A 16,364-nucleotide genomic window follows, 5' to 3' on the forward strand; every position below is an offset into this window, starting at 1 on the left:
CCTGTGACATTTGCTAAATAAAGAAAGTTCATCACTGAGCTAAACCTCACTCCTCTCTCCCACAGTGGATCAGGATACACTGGATGGCTTCTGATGGTGGTGTTGGTGTTTAAATGATGTCCTCTCCGCCTGTGTCCTCATTGGCTGCTTCAAGTTAGAAGTGAGAGAAACACACAGAATGTCATGTTTGCATGCCCATGATAGGCTGTGAACACACACACAGAAGTGAGAAGCAGGGAGTACATTAACTAACAGCTTAGGCTCCAGGGTCAGACAGTTCTTGATCCCCAACTCTGTCACTTAGTTTGTAACCTTAGTAAGTCACTTAATCATAGCAGTGAGTTGGAGCCTATTATGTGTCAGGCGTAAGTCGATGTACTGGAAAAGTCACAATGAGCAAGATGAGTAAAACATTTATGTACCAGGAGTTTGACACAGAGGGGTGGATCAAATGATCAAGGATAATAAAACAAAGCTTTAGGTTGCTACAAATTCCAATAAAAATGAAGGGGGATGGTGAGGCCTAGATAGGACTTATTTTTGATTGGGTATTTAAGGGAAGGTCTCTATAAGGAAGTGACATTTTGCCGAAAATCTGAGGAATAAGTATCTAGTCATTCAGAGATGCATCAGAAAGAGTTTCCCAGGGAGATGGAATAGTAAGTGCAAAGAACCCGAGGTGGGAATAAGTTTGATATCTTCAAAGACTATAAATAAAGGAAGAGAATGCAGTTGGAGTTCTTGATTGAAGCAAAGTGAACAGGAAAAAGAGTAATAAGAAACCAAGTGGAATTCTGACAAAGAACATGAGCTCAGTAAGTTCCACCGTAAAAGGTAGAAGAATACATGTTTTATTATATTATTGTTGTACTGGGGGTACATTGTGACATTTACAAACATGCTTACACCATGTATGAGCTTAATTCACCCACTCCATCATTCTCCTTTACCCCCCCTCATTCCTGGAATAGTTTCAACAGGTCCCATTTTTCCATTTTCATACATGAGTACATAGTATTTCTACTATATTCACCCTCCTACACCCTTTCCTTATACCCTCGCAACACTGGTACCAACCCCCAGGCAGAACTTATTTTTGCCTTCCTGTCTTCTGTTTTATAAATTAGACATTTTTGTTTGTTTAAGATGTCTATAACAAACAGTTTCATTATGACATTTCCAGGTACATGTGTATTGTATCCCAAATTGGTTCATCCCCTCCTTTTTTCTCCTTTCTACCATAGTCCCCTTCTTATGGTAATTTCAATAGGTTTAAAAAAACTACATTCATTCTTATATAGAAAGTACATCAACCATATTCACCTACTTTACTTCCTTCTTTTACCTTCCCTCTCCTGTTACTGCCCTCCCCTTATTATGACCTGTTTTTCATTCTTGTCCTTCATTGTTTAGGTGCCTGTCTGTAGATCAGTGGGATTTTTGCCTTAGTATTACAACCATACATACATTGTACTTAAGTCAGTGTAACCCCCCTCCACTCACCCTTTTCCCCATCCTATGTTGTTTAACAAAGAATACATCTTGCTGCTAAGGTCCAATAACCACAAAGCATCCATAGAGCCACATCCAACCACAACTGCTGATCCACATTTTCATCCACCCTTTCCCCTATTCTACATTCTCTTCAAGGCAACTGTACTTAATGTAGGACCACACTTCCTTTTCAGTGCACAGTGACCACTCATTGAAGCTTGTCCATGAGGTCTCTACTCAGGAACGCACACTTTCTGCCAAGGCCCAGCCTCACGCACGGCCCACTCGAGACTCCTATCTGCCCAATAAGCTCTAATGGTTTAATATATCAGGTGGAAAATCCACCCTGTTCTGTGAATCAGTCTTGCATTCTGGAACTACCATTACAGGTGCTTTCAGTATAATTAATCAGCGTGCACATCTTGGAATCTGGATGAGCAGAATGAGAGCAGCACAGGCCCTAGCTTTCTGTGAGTAAAGAATTTAATTGCAAAATGTGCTGTTTGTCAAAACAACATACTTATAACCAAGACAGAGGTGGGGGAGCAGAGAGAGATGAACGTGGCTCCTTCTATGTAAGTGCCTTTCAAGGCAGACAGAAATTGCACAAGGCTGGACAGGTATTTTACGAATGTTGCAATCACATCCTAAAATACAGTGAAATGGAACGGGGTACTGGTGGCTCATGCCTGCAATCCTGTCTACTCAGGAGGCAGAGATCAGGAGAATACTGGTTCAAAGCCTGCCTGAGCAAATAGTTCGCAAGACCCTACCTCAAAAAAACCCATCACACACAAAAAAAGGGGCTGCTGGAGTGGCTCAAGGTGTAGGCCCTTAGTTCAAACCACGGTACTGCAAAAATAAATAAATTATATATATATATATATATATATATATATGAAATAATAATAAATTCTCCAAAATTTATAAAATTCACTTTAAAAAAAACAGGGCGTGCCATTTTTTTCCTTTCTTTCGCTCTGGTTTTGTTTTTTTGGTTTTTTTTTGGCAGTATTCAAGATTGAACTCAGGATGCTGAGCTTGCTAGGCAAGTGCTCTAACACTTGAAACACATCTTTACCCCTTTTTGCTTTTAGTTTATTTTTCAGATAGGGTCTTGCTTTTGCCCCAGGCTGGGTTCAAACCTGATCTTCTCTATCTTGGCCTCTTATATAGTTGGGATTACAAGAGTATGCCACCCCTTTGGTATCCATGTCATCATTTTTAAAAAAGAAACACATTTTTGGTGGAAATAAAACACCTGGTGGCTTCTTCTTTCTCCTGATAGTTTCTTAGGTCTCCTATTCAAATGACTAAGTGAAAGAAGACTGTTTGTCACCTCAGATAAACAGGAGTTTGTGCTACTGTTCTCTCTGCTCATGACCTTCTAGCTTCTGTTAGCATGATTCACAGTACTCCTTTGATATCTGCAGGGGATTGGTTCCAAGACAAATATACCCCCCAAGTCCCCTATACAAATGGTGTTGCATTTGCATATAACCTACACACATCCTCCCAAATACTTTTAAGTAATCTCTAGACTACTTAGAATGTCTAATACAATATGACAGTGAGTAAATAGCTGTTGTGCATAGAATTTAGGTAACAATGACAAGAAAAGAAATCTATACATGTTCCTTAGAGATGCAATTTTCTTTTCAAATACCTCCCATCTGCAGTTGGTCGAATGTGTTGATGCAGACACATGAACACAAAGAACAGACGAGAGTTCTAGGATTTAGCTCTGAGTCTCTCCTGGTCGCCTACTTTAAAGGAGGCTCTTGGCTCCACCTTGTTTTATTCTTTCACAATATTCTGTTTACTTTTCTGTATGGCAATGATAACAATTTCTAATCCTTTGTAGATTAGATCACAATCTTTGTTGTGATGCTAATGGAATTTCTTCCTCGTACACCCATTTTCTCTTCTGTCTGAGCCACACACAAGTAGGCATGGCTAGGCCTCCCTGAGGTTATGGATGGGATGTGACTGACTTCTTGTCAACAGAATGCGAGCACCTTTAACAAGGACCCTTTCTAAGACAAGGTTTCTTTTTTTGTGACAGTACCGGGTTTTGAACTCAGGGCTTCATGTTTGCTAGGCAGGTACTCTACCACTTGAACCACTCTGTCAGCCAGTCAAGGTTTTCAAGACATCCATGTGCCACATTTATGTCCCCTTCACTACTGCTCAATGAAGACAGTAAGATCATCAGAGATATAATCTTGTAAAAGGCTCCAGGTTCCCCAATTACTTCAAGAACAACACCACTCATCAAAGCAGGCACACCTGTCACACACCATTACATGAACAAGAACCAACCTTTTCCTTATGAGCCATTATGCATCCTTTGGTCTATTTGTTACAGCAGCTAATATTATCCTAAAAACAGACCCCAAATGACATATAGGTTTCATCAGAGTAATGACTCTCTTTCCCGTTCATCATTATAGACTTACCGCCTAGCACTATGATAAAGACTGAGTGAGTGTATGCATACGAGTGGATGAATGTATCTTACATCTGTATTCATATATACTGTTGTCACAGATGTAGCATTTATGTGTGAACATGGATTTATAGTCTATGGGAAAACTTTGTTGAAGGGAGAAGGTGGATTTGGAAATTTGTGTGTTACTTCAGTCTCCAGGTATTATGGTATCTACCACAATGACAACTTGAACCCAATTCTTGTTTCTCCCCTCATTACCCTTATTCTGCCAGTCCCAACAAGGAAAGCTTTGGATAAGGATTTAAATCTTAACCTTGAATTGTCTGGCTCCTGTCAGTTAAAAAACAGACTGCGACATGGTTTTAACACAGTCCGTTGCCATTAGAATCTTTTTAGTGTCAAGATGAAGAAGCAGCTTCATTTAATCTCCCTCGGCCATAGGCTGCTTCCATCTCCACTGTACTTCCCTCTCCTTCGTCCACCCTTCCCATTCTTACCAGAACTGAATGGAGCCTGTATTCACCATTGTGTTTAAACGAGTTTGTTACCCTAACCATAGTCTAGGGATTTCTAAAGAAAACATCCATCATAAATTAAAAAAAAAAAAGATTGTACCAGATTTTCTACGACATTTATGCCACACTGCCTTAAAGTATGAACACAGTTAAGCTCTGCGGAAAGTGATTAATTTCTTGAAAACACTCAGGTCACACTAATTGACACGACCTGTGTAATTAAGTGGTCTCTGTTTACACACCAGAAGCCTAGCTGCTGGGAAGCTGAGTTTGCTCGAGAGAACATCTTTACGTGTCAGGAGATCAACAACCTTTCTTATGTCCTCCTCAGTCACCTACATGGGCCCCTGACTGCTGTTCAGAGGAGACATGACCGATCGGGCTGGCTTGGGAAGCACACAAAGTGGGATGAGAGAGAAGCTGTGACACTGACAGTTGAAGAGAGTCACTTAATAGGCAAGAGAGCGTATTTCCATCAACTATGAAAAGGACTCAGGTTTTCTATATCACTGGTTAAAGTCACAATGATATGTGAAGAGTAGACCAGAGGTGTTTTTATACAAAGAGTCAGTCACTCACTCCCTTTTAGGGGCAACAGAGACATAGAAATACTTAAAACCAGCTTCCGAATTTGTGTGCTATGGAAAAAAAGGTTGGAAAAGTATATGACCAATGTCATCTCTGTCAGTCAGAACATCTTCAGAGAAGACCACCTCTCCTCTTGGCTCAGTCCTAAGATTTAGGACACTCAGTGTGATTTAACAGAGTCCTCTGAGATGTCTGAGAGGTGCTCACTTCATGGTCCACATAGGTAAAGGGGTTTTCTAGGCCTGGACGACTGGCCCAAGCCTCCATTGCTCAAGAGAAGCTCAGGTTGCCTGTTGAATGACAGCTCCTTTCTTTAAATGTCCTACAAGTAAAAACTGCCCCACACAGCAGCTCTTTTCTGAGCAATGCTCACGCCCTTCTCCTTTCAGACAAAAGCCACCCTCTCCTTTGTAAACTTTGTTGGAGTTGCAGTGTTCTTCACACAGATGGCATTTCCAGGCTACGTTAGGACAAATACCTCTTGAAAATCTCTCTCAAGCTTTCCTGAGAGTCAGCACTTAGTTGGAGGCAGTCACTACAGTCATTGGGTGTTGAAAGTTCTCCTTATTGCCTCACTAAGCTTCCATCTACAGACTCTGGATGATTTCTTTGTTGTCCTGAAGTACCAGGTAATATCTGAGTCACATTATTTGGGTTGCATCTCTGCCTCACCACTTAGTAGGTGTGTAACTTTGGGCAAACTGCTTAACCACTCTGTTTCTTCATCTGTAAAATGAAATAAGCTTTATTTGCATGTTCTTAACAGTGGTCCCATGGAGATACAGGTAACTCATGTAAAATATTTCATACAATGCTTCTGACAAAACACTAAGGAAATGTTACCTTTATCGCTATCACCATTGTCTATGGATACATGCAAAAGTGGACATGTGTTTATACATATGAATATGGAACACATGGGGTAGACACTGATATATACAGTTGTCTACCCAGCACTTAATATGGTTAGGAATAAATGATTTCAGGCAAAAGAGAAGGAGACACCAGCTTGATGTAACAGGGAATAAATAAATGAAGGGACAATGAATTTGATATGGGGCTCATGAGTTGAAGTTTCTGGAAATTTCTAGCAGGTCTGTAGACAGCTAGATCTGACCTCACTCCAGAGTCCTTAGTGCACAATAGTAGCAGAAAGTATAGAAGATACTCAGGAGACCCAGAACAAAAGAAAAGAACTGGCTCTCAGAAGGCAACCCAGGGGACACCAACACTCACAGGAAGTGAGACAAAGAGCATCACCTGGTTGGGTGGGGGGGTGCGGGCTGAGTATGAGTAAATAGTGCTGTAGAAGAAGAAGAAGAAAAAAAAAAAACACAGATCACTGATGGATGGAATTACCAGCAGTGTGAAATGATGCAGAGGATGGTGGTGTCATAGAGAAAAATAACCAGAGAAAAAAACTTAAAGACTGGAGAAAGGGGTGTTTGAAGTTTTGGTTTGACTCTCAAGGCAATTCATCCATTCCTGATGGTGTAAATATCCACATGCCTACATGCAGAAGGCCAAATGTTAACTGCATAAAAATGACAATAACAGAATGTGTAAATGTGCAGAGATATGAGTTAGCATACATCCTGCCACAGGTGTTCTCTATCTCTCCCAACAGGTAATGAGTGGGTAATGGCACCAGAGCATGTTGAATCTGAAATCTAATTAAAAAAATTTGTCATGGTTGATAGAGATGGAGCTCTTCACGTCAAAAATGGGCTCCATTGTGGCCAAGGTGGCTGTCCCTATTGAGAAAGTTCTATCTATTTTAAGACCTGTTTTGGAATTACAGGCAAGAGCATTGTCAGGACGCAGATAAATCATATGTATTTGAAGGTCAGTAGGGACTTTGTGTCTGGCAGCTCTCATCCCTAATCAAAGGACACTACCAGAAAGAGTTTGTCAGAGATCAGCAGGTAAAGGACTAAACCATTGGTTAGCAAGCTGGGGCCTCTCTCTCTCTCCTATAAGGGCACATTTAGCAATGTGTAGAGATTTTCAGTTGTCATGGTTAGGGAAGAGAGCTGTTCCCCTATCCAGTGGGTACAGACCAGTGACACTGCTAAACATCTTACAATGCAAAGGATACTCCAGTGCCACCAACAATAAAGGTTATCTACTCTAAAATGTTAATTGTGCCCAGGTTGATAAACTCTAGACTGAACTAATGGCTTGTATTCAGTTTATCACAAGGATTTTTCTCCAAATGCTTAGCTTATATTTTAGCATTTATAAATTACTTATTCATGCAAAACACTGTCTTTCTTTCATTTATAGTGAAATAAGCAGAGTCTTCATTCTTCATTCTAAAGTTGAGGAGGGGAGGATGAAGGAGAATGGTGGAGGAGGTGAACTCAAATATGATATAGTTGATATACTCTAAGAACTTTTGTTAATAGCACAATGTACCCACACCCAGCACAACAATAAAATTTTTCAAAAATTAAAAAAAGTAAAGTTGAGGAAACGGAGGCTCCAAGAGATTGCAAAACTTCCCAGAAATATAATTCATCCCTCTTCATCTCAACATCCCTTTGACTAAACAAAGAATATCGAATTTGTGCGCAAAAATGAAGCTTTCTAAACACTCTCAAAAAGAAGACTGAAGTACTGTCCCATCTTGTGTAAGAGTTTTATTCCTATAACACAAGGCTTCCAGACATCTCTCTAGCAGATTCTATGGAACTCTACACAAATGCTCTCCTAGATTCATGGTGTCACCAAAGTCCATCCGAATTCTATTGTTCTGAAAAGTTCAGTGAAGTTGATGCTGGTATTCATAAATATGAGGCACATTTGTTACCAAAAAAAAAATCATTTCATGCCTAGATATGCTTTGTTCCTAAATCGCACTTAGTGAAGACACAGATATGGCTCATCCCATGATGAAAGCAAGCTATAAAACAGTGCATACAAAAACCCTATCTCACTTTGCAAGACACTTATCAACCCACATTTAGTAGCTTCCACAAGTGGTTTTCCCAGCTGAATTTTAAGTCTAACTCCAACTCAACACAGAAATTCTGTGTGGGAAGTGAGAGCCCCCCATTTCACCAACTTGGGGCTGGAGCTGGCTAGAGAAAATGGTTTCTGAGAAACTAAGAACCTATGGATTCTTCGCATGCATCTCTGTCTACATTAAAGGTGGGGAGATGCTTTTCCAAGATGATTTTCTAGAAATACATCAGAATCCCAGGAGAGATGTTCTCTTTCGACTGGATTTGCTCTTTAATGACACTAATAAGTCTCACCTCTTTAAAAATCATCCATAGTTAATGCTCAAAAGTCATCCCTTCCCTTTCTCTCCTCAGAGAACGTCCAGCTAAAAGTTCTCAAGAGTTGCTCAGAGATCATACAGGAATCTACACTTCAGGATGACTAGACGTAAGAGCAGATGCTACACACCATGTGCTTTCTCTGACAGAGTGAACAGGCACAAATTATCATTGACCATGAAATTAGAGAGCAGTGTAAAGAAGGATCTTAACCTGGCTCCTTAAAGTATAGTCCATGGTTGTAGCATCAGCTTGGAGCTTATTAGAAATGTGGAAATCCAGTCCCACCCAGACCTCACCCAGGATTTTAACAAGGTCCCCTGAGGATTCTCAGTTAAGGAAGCACCATGTCTAGAATTCAACAACCCCTCCTTGGAAATTCACCCATTTGTTTGAGAGTCTCATCCTGTAGTTAATATACCATTCTGTGAGGTTGACACACCATCCATGCTTTCAATGGTGGCAAATGTTTATGTGTGCTGTGTAGTACACTGCTGAGACAGACTGAGGGTCCCCTCTATTACTCTGTACATGCTCTCTTCTTAGGGGGTCCATTTACAATAAATACACAATCACAACCAACAATTTCCAAGATTGTAAGAGGAGAACACAGAGAAAAAGAAAAATTTTCCTAGTTTTACTCTTATTTATTTTTTTTTATGGTACTAGAGTTTGAACCCAGGGCCTCACATTTGTTAGGTAAGTGTTCTACACTTGAACCATAACCTCAGCCCTTTTTTACTTTAGTTATTTTTCAGATAGGGTTTTGAGATTTTTGTCGGGATCCAGCAATCCTCCTGCCTACACTTCCTGAAAGGCTAGGATTACAGGCATGCGCCACTGCGCCCTACCTTGGTTTTCTATTTTAAAGTTTTTTTTAGAGAAAGAATTTGTTATTTGTATGTCAGGCCAGGCTCTGAGGACACTGCTGCCTTCAGGAGGGAGCACAGGTGGTATAGCCCCAGTTCTTGTGAACAAAAACAACAGCTTCAAGATCACAGGTGCCTGGGGACCAATGGCCCCACCTGCTCTTCACCTCTGGGGAGATGACTGTACTCCCCATCTTCTTCTGATATCATGTCACTATAAGAGTTAAAACAAAAAGGCAAGAGGGACCCACCTGGAATCTCCGCATATCACGTGGGTTTCCTGCGTTCTTTAGGCAATTTTGGTTACATTTGAGGAAAAACTTCAAGAAGAACCTGTAAAGACACAAAGGATCCTGGTTAGCATTTCAGTCCTGACATAAGAGTCATAAAAACAGTAGGAAGTCACTTCTGCATTATGGGTCCTGTTTCTTTATGCCTTTTCTGAACACAGCATTTTGCTCGAGACTGAGCCCTTGTTTTGCATTGAAGCTGTGCCTTCTTGGTACTGTCAACAAGTCTCACAAAGGAAGTAACCCTCCAAGGAAGTGTAGAGGGAAGGTCTTCATCATAATTTAAGATAGGTTCCAACTGGATCTAATTGTCTGGGAATTCTCCAGGTCCCCAAGCACAACATGCAATTTAAGCCCTATAACTTCACAGGTGATGGAAACCAAAATAGGTGAATATAAGGAAACGGTAAACACTTCTATCTGAGCATTTCCAAATAAAATGTCCTAATTACAGTACCCAGGAGAAGAACTCAAATATCTCGGGAATATTTTTCCTAGGCTGTATACAAAAGCTATTTGTTGAATGAGGATCTTCCTGCCTCACCGCCAGCTTGGTTTCTGGGTTGGTCTGACAGTGAGATCCAGGAGATTTAGTTATGAAGGTGACCAAATATTCCAATTTGTCAAAACAAATCCCAACTGTCCTGGTGTAATAACAGCACATATGTACTTTAACTCTCACACGTGTCCTGATGTGGACAATACACAACACAGTCACTCTGTGAGTTATTTCACAGTTGTTAAGGCCCGTCAGGGAAGGGGGCAGTTTTGAAAGGCATCCCATTAGGGCATTCATGGTGGTCACCTATGGTTACACCCTTCCATCTGTTTCCTGTTTGGGGGAAAGAAAAGGATATTTGAAATGACCTAAGTTCTGCAATCTCTTTTACATCTGGGCCTAGGGTGTATCAATGAATTTCAAGCCCAAGTATTTTCTAAAACTATAATAATATATTAAAATTCTAGTTAATTAAATTCTTTTAGGAATTTTCTTTCTACCTTTTCCCCACTTCAAATCTACACTGGAGGAAAAATGCCCCCTCAATACAAATGACTTGTGAAGAACTACTATTCCATAATGCTTGTCTGAATTTAGCCCTGAGCACAATGTCTGTCAACCACATGACACTGGAGTCTTCTAGCATAAGACATCATACAAAGATGTACCAAGTCCAACCACTGTCTGAATACTAATCTGTGAAAAGTCCCAGAGGAGCCTGTCTCCTCCCTGGCTCTTAGACTCTGCCAACATGGGAGTATGGTGTGGGAATAACTTTTTAAAGAGAAACAAAGACTTTTTCAACCAAAGGAGTAAGATGCTGGAATGTAAACATTTCCTGAATTGGCTCTCTCAACATTAAGCAACCTTGCACTGTCCATCAATGAGAGCAGGCCTCTGAATAATTGCTCACCCTGCTTTCAGGTTCTCTCCACAGATGTCAAAGCTTATCAACCTTTTGTCCAAGATAAATGACTCATGGAACACTGCTGAAACCCAGCTGTGTACAATGAAACCAACTCCAGGTCCCCTTCCCTAGTGCCAAAAGCCACACTACTACCACAAAAGCCAATCAACCAGACTTTGACTTGGGTCCTGTTTCAAAAGGGCAGACTTGGGAAAGGAGTTTGAGGACATGGTCAAAATATAAGTGTCTCTGCATTGTCCCTTCATCTGAGCCTCAAAAGGTGACCCTACTGATCACACAGGGCTTTCAGAAACCATTTCATGTGGTAGTGAGTCTCCGGTCATTAGAGTCAATTCTACATCCAAAGACACCTAAGATGTGAAAACTAGTTCTTTCAAGTTTAGCTAGTTAGAAGGCATATTTAGGAGTTACCCCAGATCCCAGAGTGAGAGGATTACCAGTAAAATTGGCAATGGGAGCAGGTAGGTACGGTGGGAAAGCCATAGCCTTTAGAACTGCCCAGACAGGGATTCACAACCTGACTCTGCCAGGTACTACCCATGTGACCTAAATAAGGATTTGAACTTCAATTCCTATCTATACAGTGGGTGTAACGCAAGTTCCTACCTTACACAGCAATTGTGAAAGTGATCTGAGATATCGTACAGCATCTGACACATGGTAAACTCAGTGACGGTGGTGGTGGTAGTAGAAGGCATAGTAGGAAAAATAATGGCTTCATTGTAGTTGGCGCTTACTGAGTGCTGGGTGCAGTGTTTAGAACTTCAACATTTTCCCATTTAATCCTAAATAGCCTAGGCTATGAATCCTCTTTTATTGATGAAAAAATGAAGATTCAGAGAAATTAAATAGCTGGCTCAAAGTGAGTACACTGGGATATAGAATTCAAAGTCAGACAGCCTGTATTCTTAACCAGCATGGTACAGTCGTTTGAGTAATAATTGGAAGTTGCCTAATAGCAATATTAATACTAATTGCACCACTGATAGCAATTGTACTATAATAACAGTTGTCCTAATAAGAGTAAATAAGAGTAATGGTACCAGGAAGAGGAATGATCAGTATTATTAGCTGCACAACAGCAATGTGAACATGATGGAGGCGGACATCCCTGTGTTCTCCCTCCAGCACTACCCCCTCCCCTGCCCCCCGCCTGCTTCCCCTGGGTTGGTAATATGTGCTGCCTGTGTGTGTTTAAGCCATTTGAGCCCAGACCCGACAGCCAGATTTGGGTTGTGTTAGAAGATGCTGTCAGCACACCCCCTGGCATCTTCAAGTCACACAACTGCTAGCCACCGTGAGGGACTCCATCTGGCGCCAAGATGGGCTTTGAAAGGCAGGCAAACAGGACATTGGCTCTGCCAGAGCGAAATGGAATCAAGGGAGCAAGGGATCTTCGGCCTCAAAGATGAGCTAGGAGAGGCGCCTGTCAGCAGTCCATCCTTAGCACAGAAGCTATGCCGGGCACTGGATCCCTGTCACCCTAAGCTGCCCTACCACTTGGCCAGTTGGCAAAATCTCCACCCCTCCACCACCCTCTCAGCAGAGGATCACTTGCTGAAATTGAAGTCTTGACCATCTGTCATGGGGAAGACACAGTCATCAACTGGTGCCTGGGGCCTTGCACAAGCCCTTATGTGGCAAAGACGCCTCTCTGAAGGGCCCATGCTTTGGGGAAAGTAAGTCCCACCCCAAGGAGAGTCTCAGGAATTCTCTCAAAGTTTTCCCCTGAGTAGAAGCCAAGTGTCTGACCCCTTCAGCTCACACTTCCTTAAAGGAACTCAGAGGAGTGAGGAGGAGTTAAAAATATCCTCACTGAGAGACGCAGTTAGATGTAGCACACAAATTTGGAGGATGATTTATCAGGCTAAATGTATAAAGCATTTGTGAGTTGGGGATACGTGCATGTCTTCTGGTCTACACTGAGGATCTCAGGTTCCAAAGGGGCTTATAATAAAGCGAAGGTTATTGTAACTCAAAACCTCACTTTTGTCTAATGAATTGCTGTGTTTTTTTGTTTTTTGTGGGCAATGTGTTTAATAAAGAGCTGTGAGGAGAAAGAGTTTAGTCGCCCTTCCCCAACTGTAGGAAACTGATCCACAGCAAGATAAAGTCTCTGCTGCCCCTCTAGAGTTCCAAGGACTTCCAGAAACTCCAGGACACAACCTGACTGGGATTAAACTCCCCCCCCTTTTTTGAGGGGTGACAGGAGTGGGTAGCAAAAAACCCATTACCTTTCTGTTAACTTTCAACACAGATGTGTTCATGCACTGTCTTATCATTCACAGCACTTAACTCGTCACAGAAGTCCTAGAAATTAGCCATGCCAGGAATTATCAAATCCATCTGAAAGGCAACACCACAAAGACTCACCAGAGGGATTTATCTGTAGTTGCAAACTAACCTTGTAGATCACCCACCGGACTAGTTGTGGCACAAGTTTTCCACAAATTACAGGACTTTATAAATAACTGCAATTGTCACTTAGTCTAACCTCCTCATTTTGCATATAAGGAAAATGAGAGGTCAGGAGATACAATAATTACCTGCATAGTTAATGGTTGTGGAAGCTGGGTAACAATCCACATGTGCTCATGTTTAGTTGTGTGATCTTTCCAATATGGTGTTAACTCCTCAGAAGCCAGTCCAATAAGAGATCAACGTTTGAGCTCTTCACCTTTTTAGTCTACCACTTCAATTAATGAAAGTAATAGTCATAAAATCAAAGGTGACATCTGATTAAGAGTCGTGTTTAAGTTCATCCATCAAGATGATGTAAGACATGAGTCCATTATTGAACTAAGTGAACCAGACACACGCATGGTAAAACAAAATGGTTGATTCAGTGATACACTTGTATCTCATTTCAACCAACCAATAGATGTAGCTTGAATTTTGTGTGTGGCTTCCATGTAACCAAGTACTGGAGACTAACAGGAAAGTCTGGACTCCTCCAAAAAGAAAATTAATGGAATTAATCAGTAGGATCAAACTCCTCTGTATGAGGATATAAATATTATATATTTATATAAATCTCTGTGTACAAAGTGCATAGCATGGGAACTAGAAGCAGTGCCTTTTGTAAACTCTGGTTCAACCAAACAGAATCCAGAGTCTTCAAAGGGGTAGACGCAGGAGCATTCCACAACACAGACAGCAGCAGAGAGCACCGGACCAGAGAAGTTGTGTTGGACATACAGCAAACTTAGGTAAGTGTCAACAATGCTCTGGGCACAGTGGCCGCAATAAAATGTGGGAGTAAGTGTACCTCAGTCCCAGGACCACTGGGCAGTTTGCAGTAGAATCTAAGCTTTCTTGCTTAATTAATTATGTGGTTTGAGGCAAAATATTGCATCTCACAGTGACTTTGTTTTCTCATTTGGAAAATGGGGAACATATGGGAAGTTTTACTAGAGAAAGTTAACTAGAATTCAACAAGGTAACATATGCTGATATTGGGTCGATTCATCCCTGGCAAGCACACACACTGCCTTGACTAAGAGATGTTGAGACTTTTGGACAGGAGAAGTGTTCTTTTCTCTGTGAATGTGAAGGTGAAGAAGGAAAGCCAAGTCCCGTGCACCCCAAGAGAACTACTGGTTTCACAGAAAATTCTACAAAAAGATTTTAAAAAGAAGGAAAAAGAAAAAGAGAAGAGAGAATCAGCAAGGCAAGGCAATAATGGCTACATCAGCTTTACCCAAAAGCCAAGACACATGAAGGAGAGAGAGCCAGGGGCTGAAACCATGGCAGACTCCTGCCAGTCAGAACTAAGGGCACGCACAGTGCAGTAAACTGTCTGTTTGGCAACAGCTGAACATCACTAATTACTATGCAAAGTATTGAGCTGGATCTGGGCTGAACAGGTTGACTTTTTACCTCCCCCAACCCAAATCCTGAAAAAATCACGTTTGGTTGCTTGCAGCTGCTTCTGTAATGTCCAAACTGGAAAGGAAAGGCATCAAGACCCACCTAAACCAAGATATAAAGCCCCATTTGCAATCTTAAGACTGTCTGGAAGTTCCCTGACTTATGTCCACAGATGGCTATGTGGCAAATGACCCTTCCCAAGGAGATTCAGGACACGGACACAGGGACACACTTCAGTCTAACGCAGGAAGCAGCTGTGTGTAAACAACCACACTCAGGGTCCCTTCTGGGTGAAGTTCAAGCTGTTCCCCTTCCTCCCATACACACACACTGGAGAGCAGAGAGGGAGCATGCCTGGTGATTATAAGGACCCTTCTGGGGGAGTCATTCCCATAGATGTGCCAGGACTTTCACTGTGACAGAGCTCAGCACTGCTTGCTTCTGAGGCCAGACCCACAGCCCAGAAATAACCAAGGACTTCTTTCGCACAGGACAAGAATTCTCCCAAATTGAAAGTATTTAACCAGAATGCACCTATCCCTACCCAGGCCACCTGGGCTGCCAGGGGCTATCTTAGAAGTGTCATAACTGCCTCACCACAGCCCTCAAAGATACAGAACTCCATGAACAAGTAAACAAAAGACCCTGGCCACCACCATGGCACATAGATCTCACTTAAAAACAGAGCAGATCAGAACCTTTCAAAAGAGAAAAATTTTATTTTCAATGTCAAAGAAAACTTTCTGGCTGTCACTACACAGAAGTGTAGGGCACAGTTCATCCATGTGAAAACACGATACCTAGAAATCTGCCAACATCCCAGGAAGCCACAAGGGCAGACTGAAGAGGCAGAACCTGTGTAAAGGCCAACCTCCTCTCCTTTTCTGATTCCAAAAACGGACCCCTGAAAAAAGTCTTTAATCCCTGGCAGTTCAACCTAAGACGTGAGGAGGGCAGAAAAGGGAAGAGTAGACCCTGGGGTGGGGGCTTCAATACAGAAGAAGCAACTCCTCCTCCCTACTCCCGGCAGTGGAAGGTGGAATAACACCACACTGGACACTATCTTGGGGATCCCAGGGGGACAGCATGGGGCTGCCCATATGATTGGGTACTAACTTCAAGAAGTTTGCCTTTTCTCTCCACCAAGGTTCCTCTAATCTTGGGCTTTTCTAGAAATTGTACTCAGCCCTCCAAGGGATGAACATGTTCAACTGGAAAAGAATCCATTACCTCAGAGCTCAGAAGTTGGGCTTGGTGGAAGAACATAATTAGTGGTGAGGATTTAAAAGAAGGGGGGAAAAAGGTGTTGGAATACCATAGCAGTCAACTGAAGAATTTAATAATAGTTTTAAGGAAAAGGGCCCACGTAAATACGTCTCCTTATGCTAGAAGGATCTGAGAAGTAGTGAAGAGTCAGGACAATGAAAGGGTAGAGAAGAGGACAGATGACCAGTGGCCAGTGGGGAAAGAACACATTGTAATTCCTTAGAGAGGATGCAAAGAAGGGGCATCAGAACGAGTGTGCTGTGACCTAGCTCCAACTTCTGCTTACCTGGGCCACTGATTCCCCTAGCA

At 41.9% G+C, this 16,364-nt stretch overlaps 1 protein-coding gene across 8 annotated transcripts in view; it reads right to left on the bottom strand.

Annotated features, from left to right (window-relative positions):
* The window catches only part of Ebf1 (EBF transcription factor 1), a 392,676-nt gene that overhangs the window by 136,296 nt on the left and 240,016 nt on the right, over window positions 1-16,364 (bottom strand). For all 8 annotated transcript variants that reach the window (XM_074057661.1, XM_074057660.1, XM_074057659.1 and 5 more), the window contains exon 7: window positions 9,454-9,535. In XM_074057661.1, coding sequence (XP_073913762.1) covers window positions 9,454-9,535 — 82 coding nt within the window. The remainder of the gene's footprint in view (window positions 1-9,453; window positions 9,536-16,364) is intronic.

This window comes from Castor canadensis, chromosome 16, assembly GCF_047511655.1.
Source record: "Castor canadensis chromosome 16, mCasCan1.hap1v2, whole genome shotgun sequence".
NCBI classification, from domain to species: domain Eukaryota; kingdom Metazoa; phylum Chordata; class Mammalia; order Rodentia; family Castoridae; genus Castor; species Castor canadensis.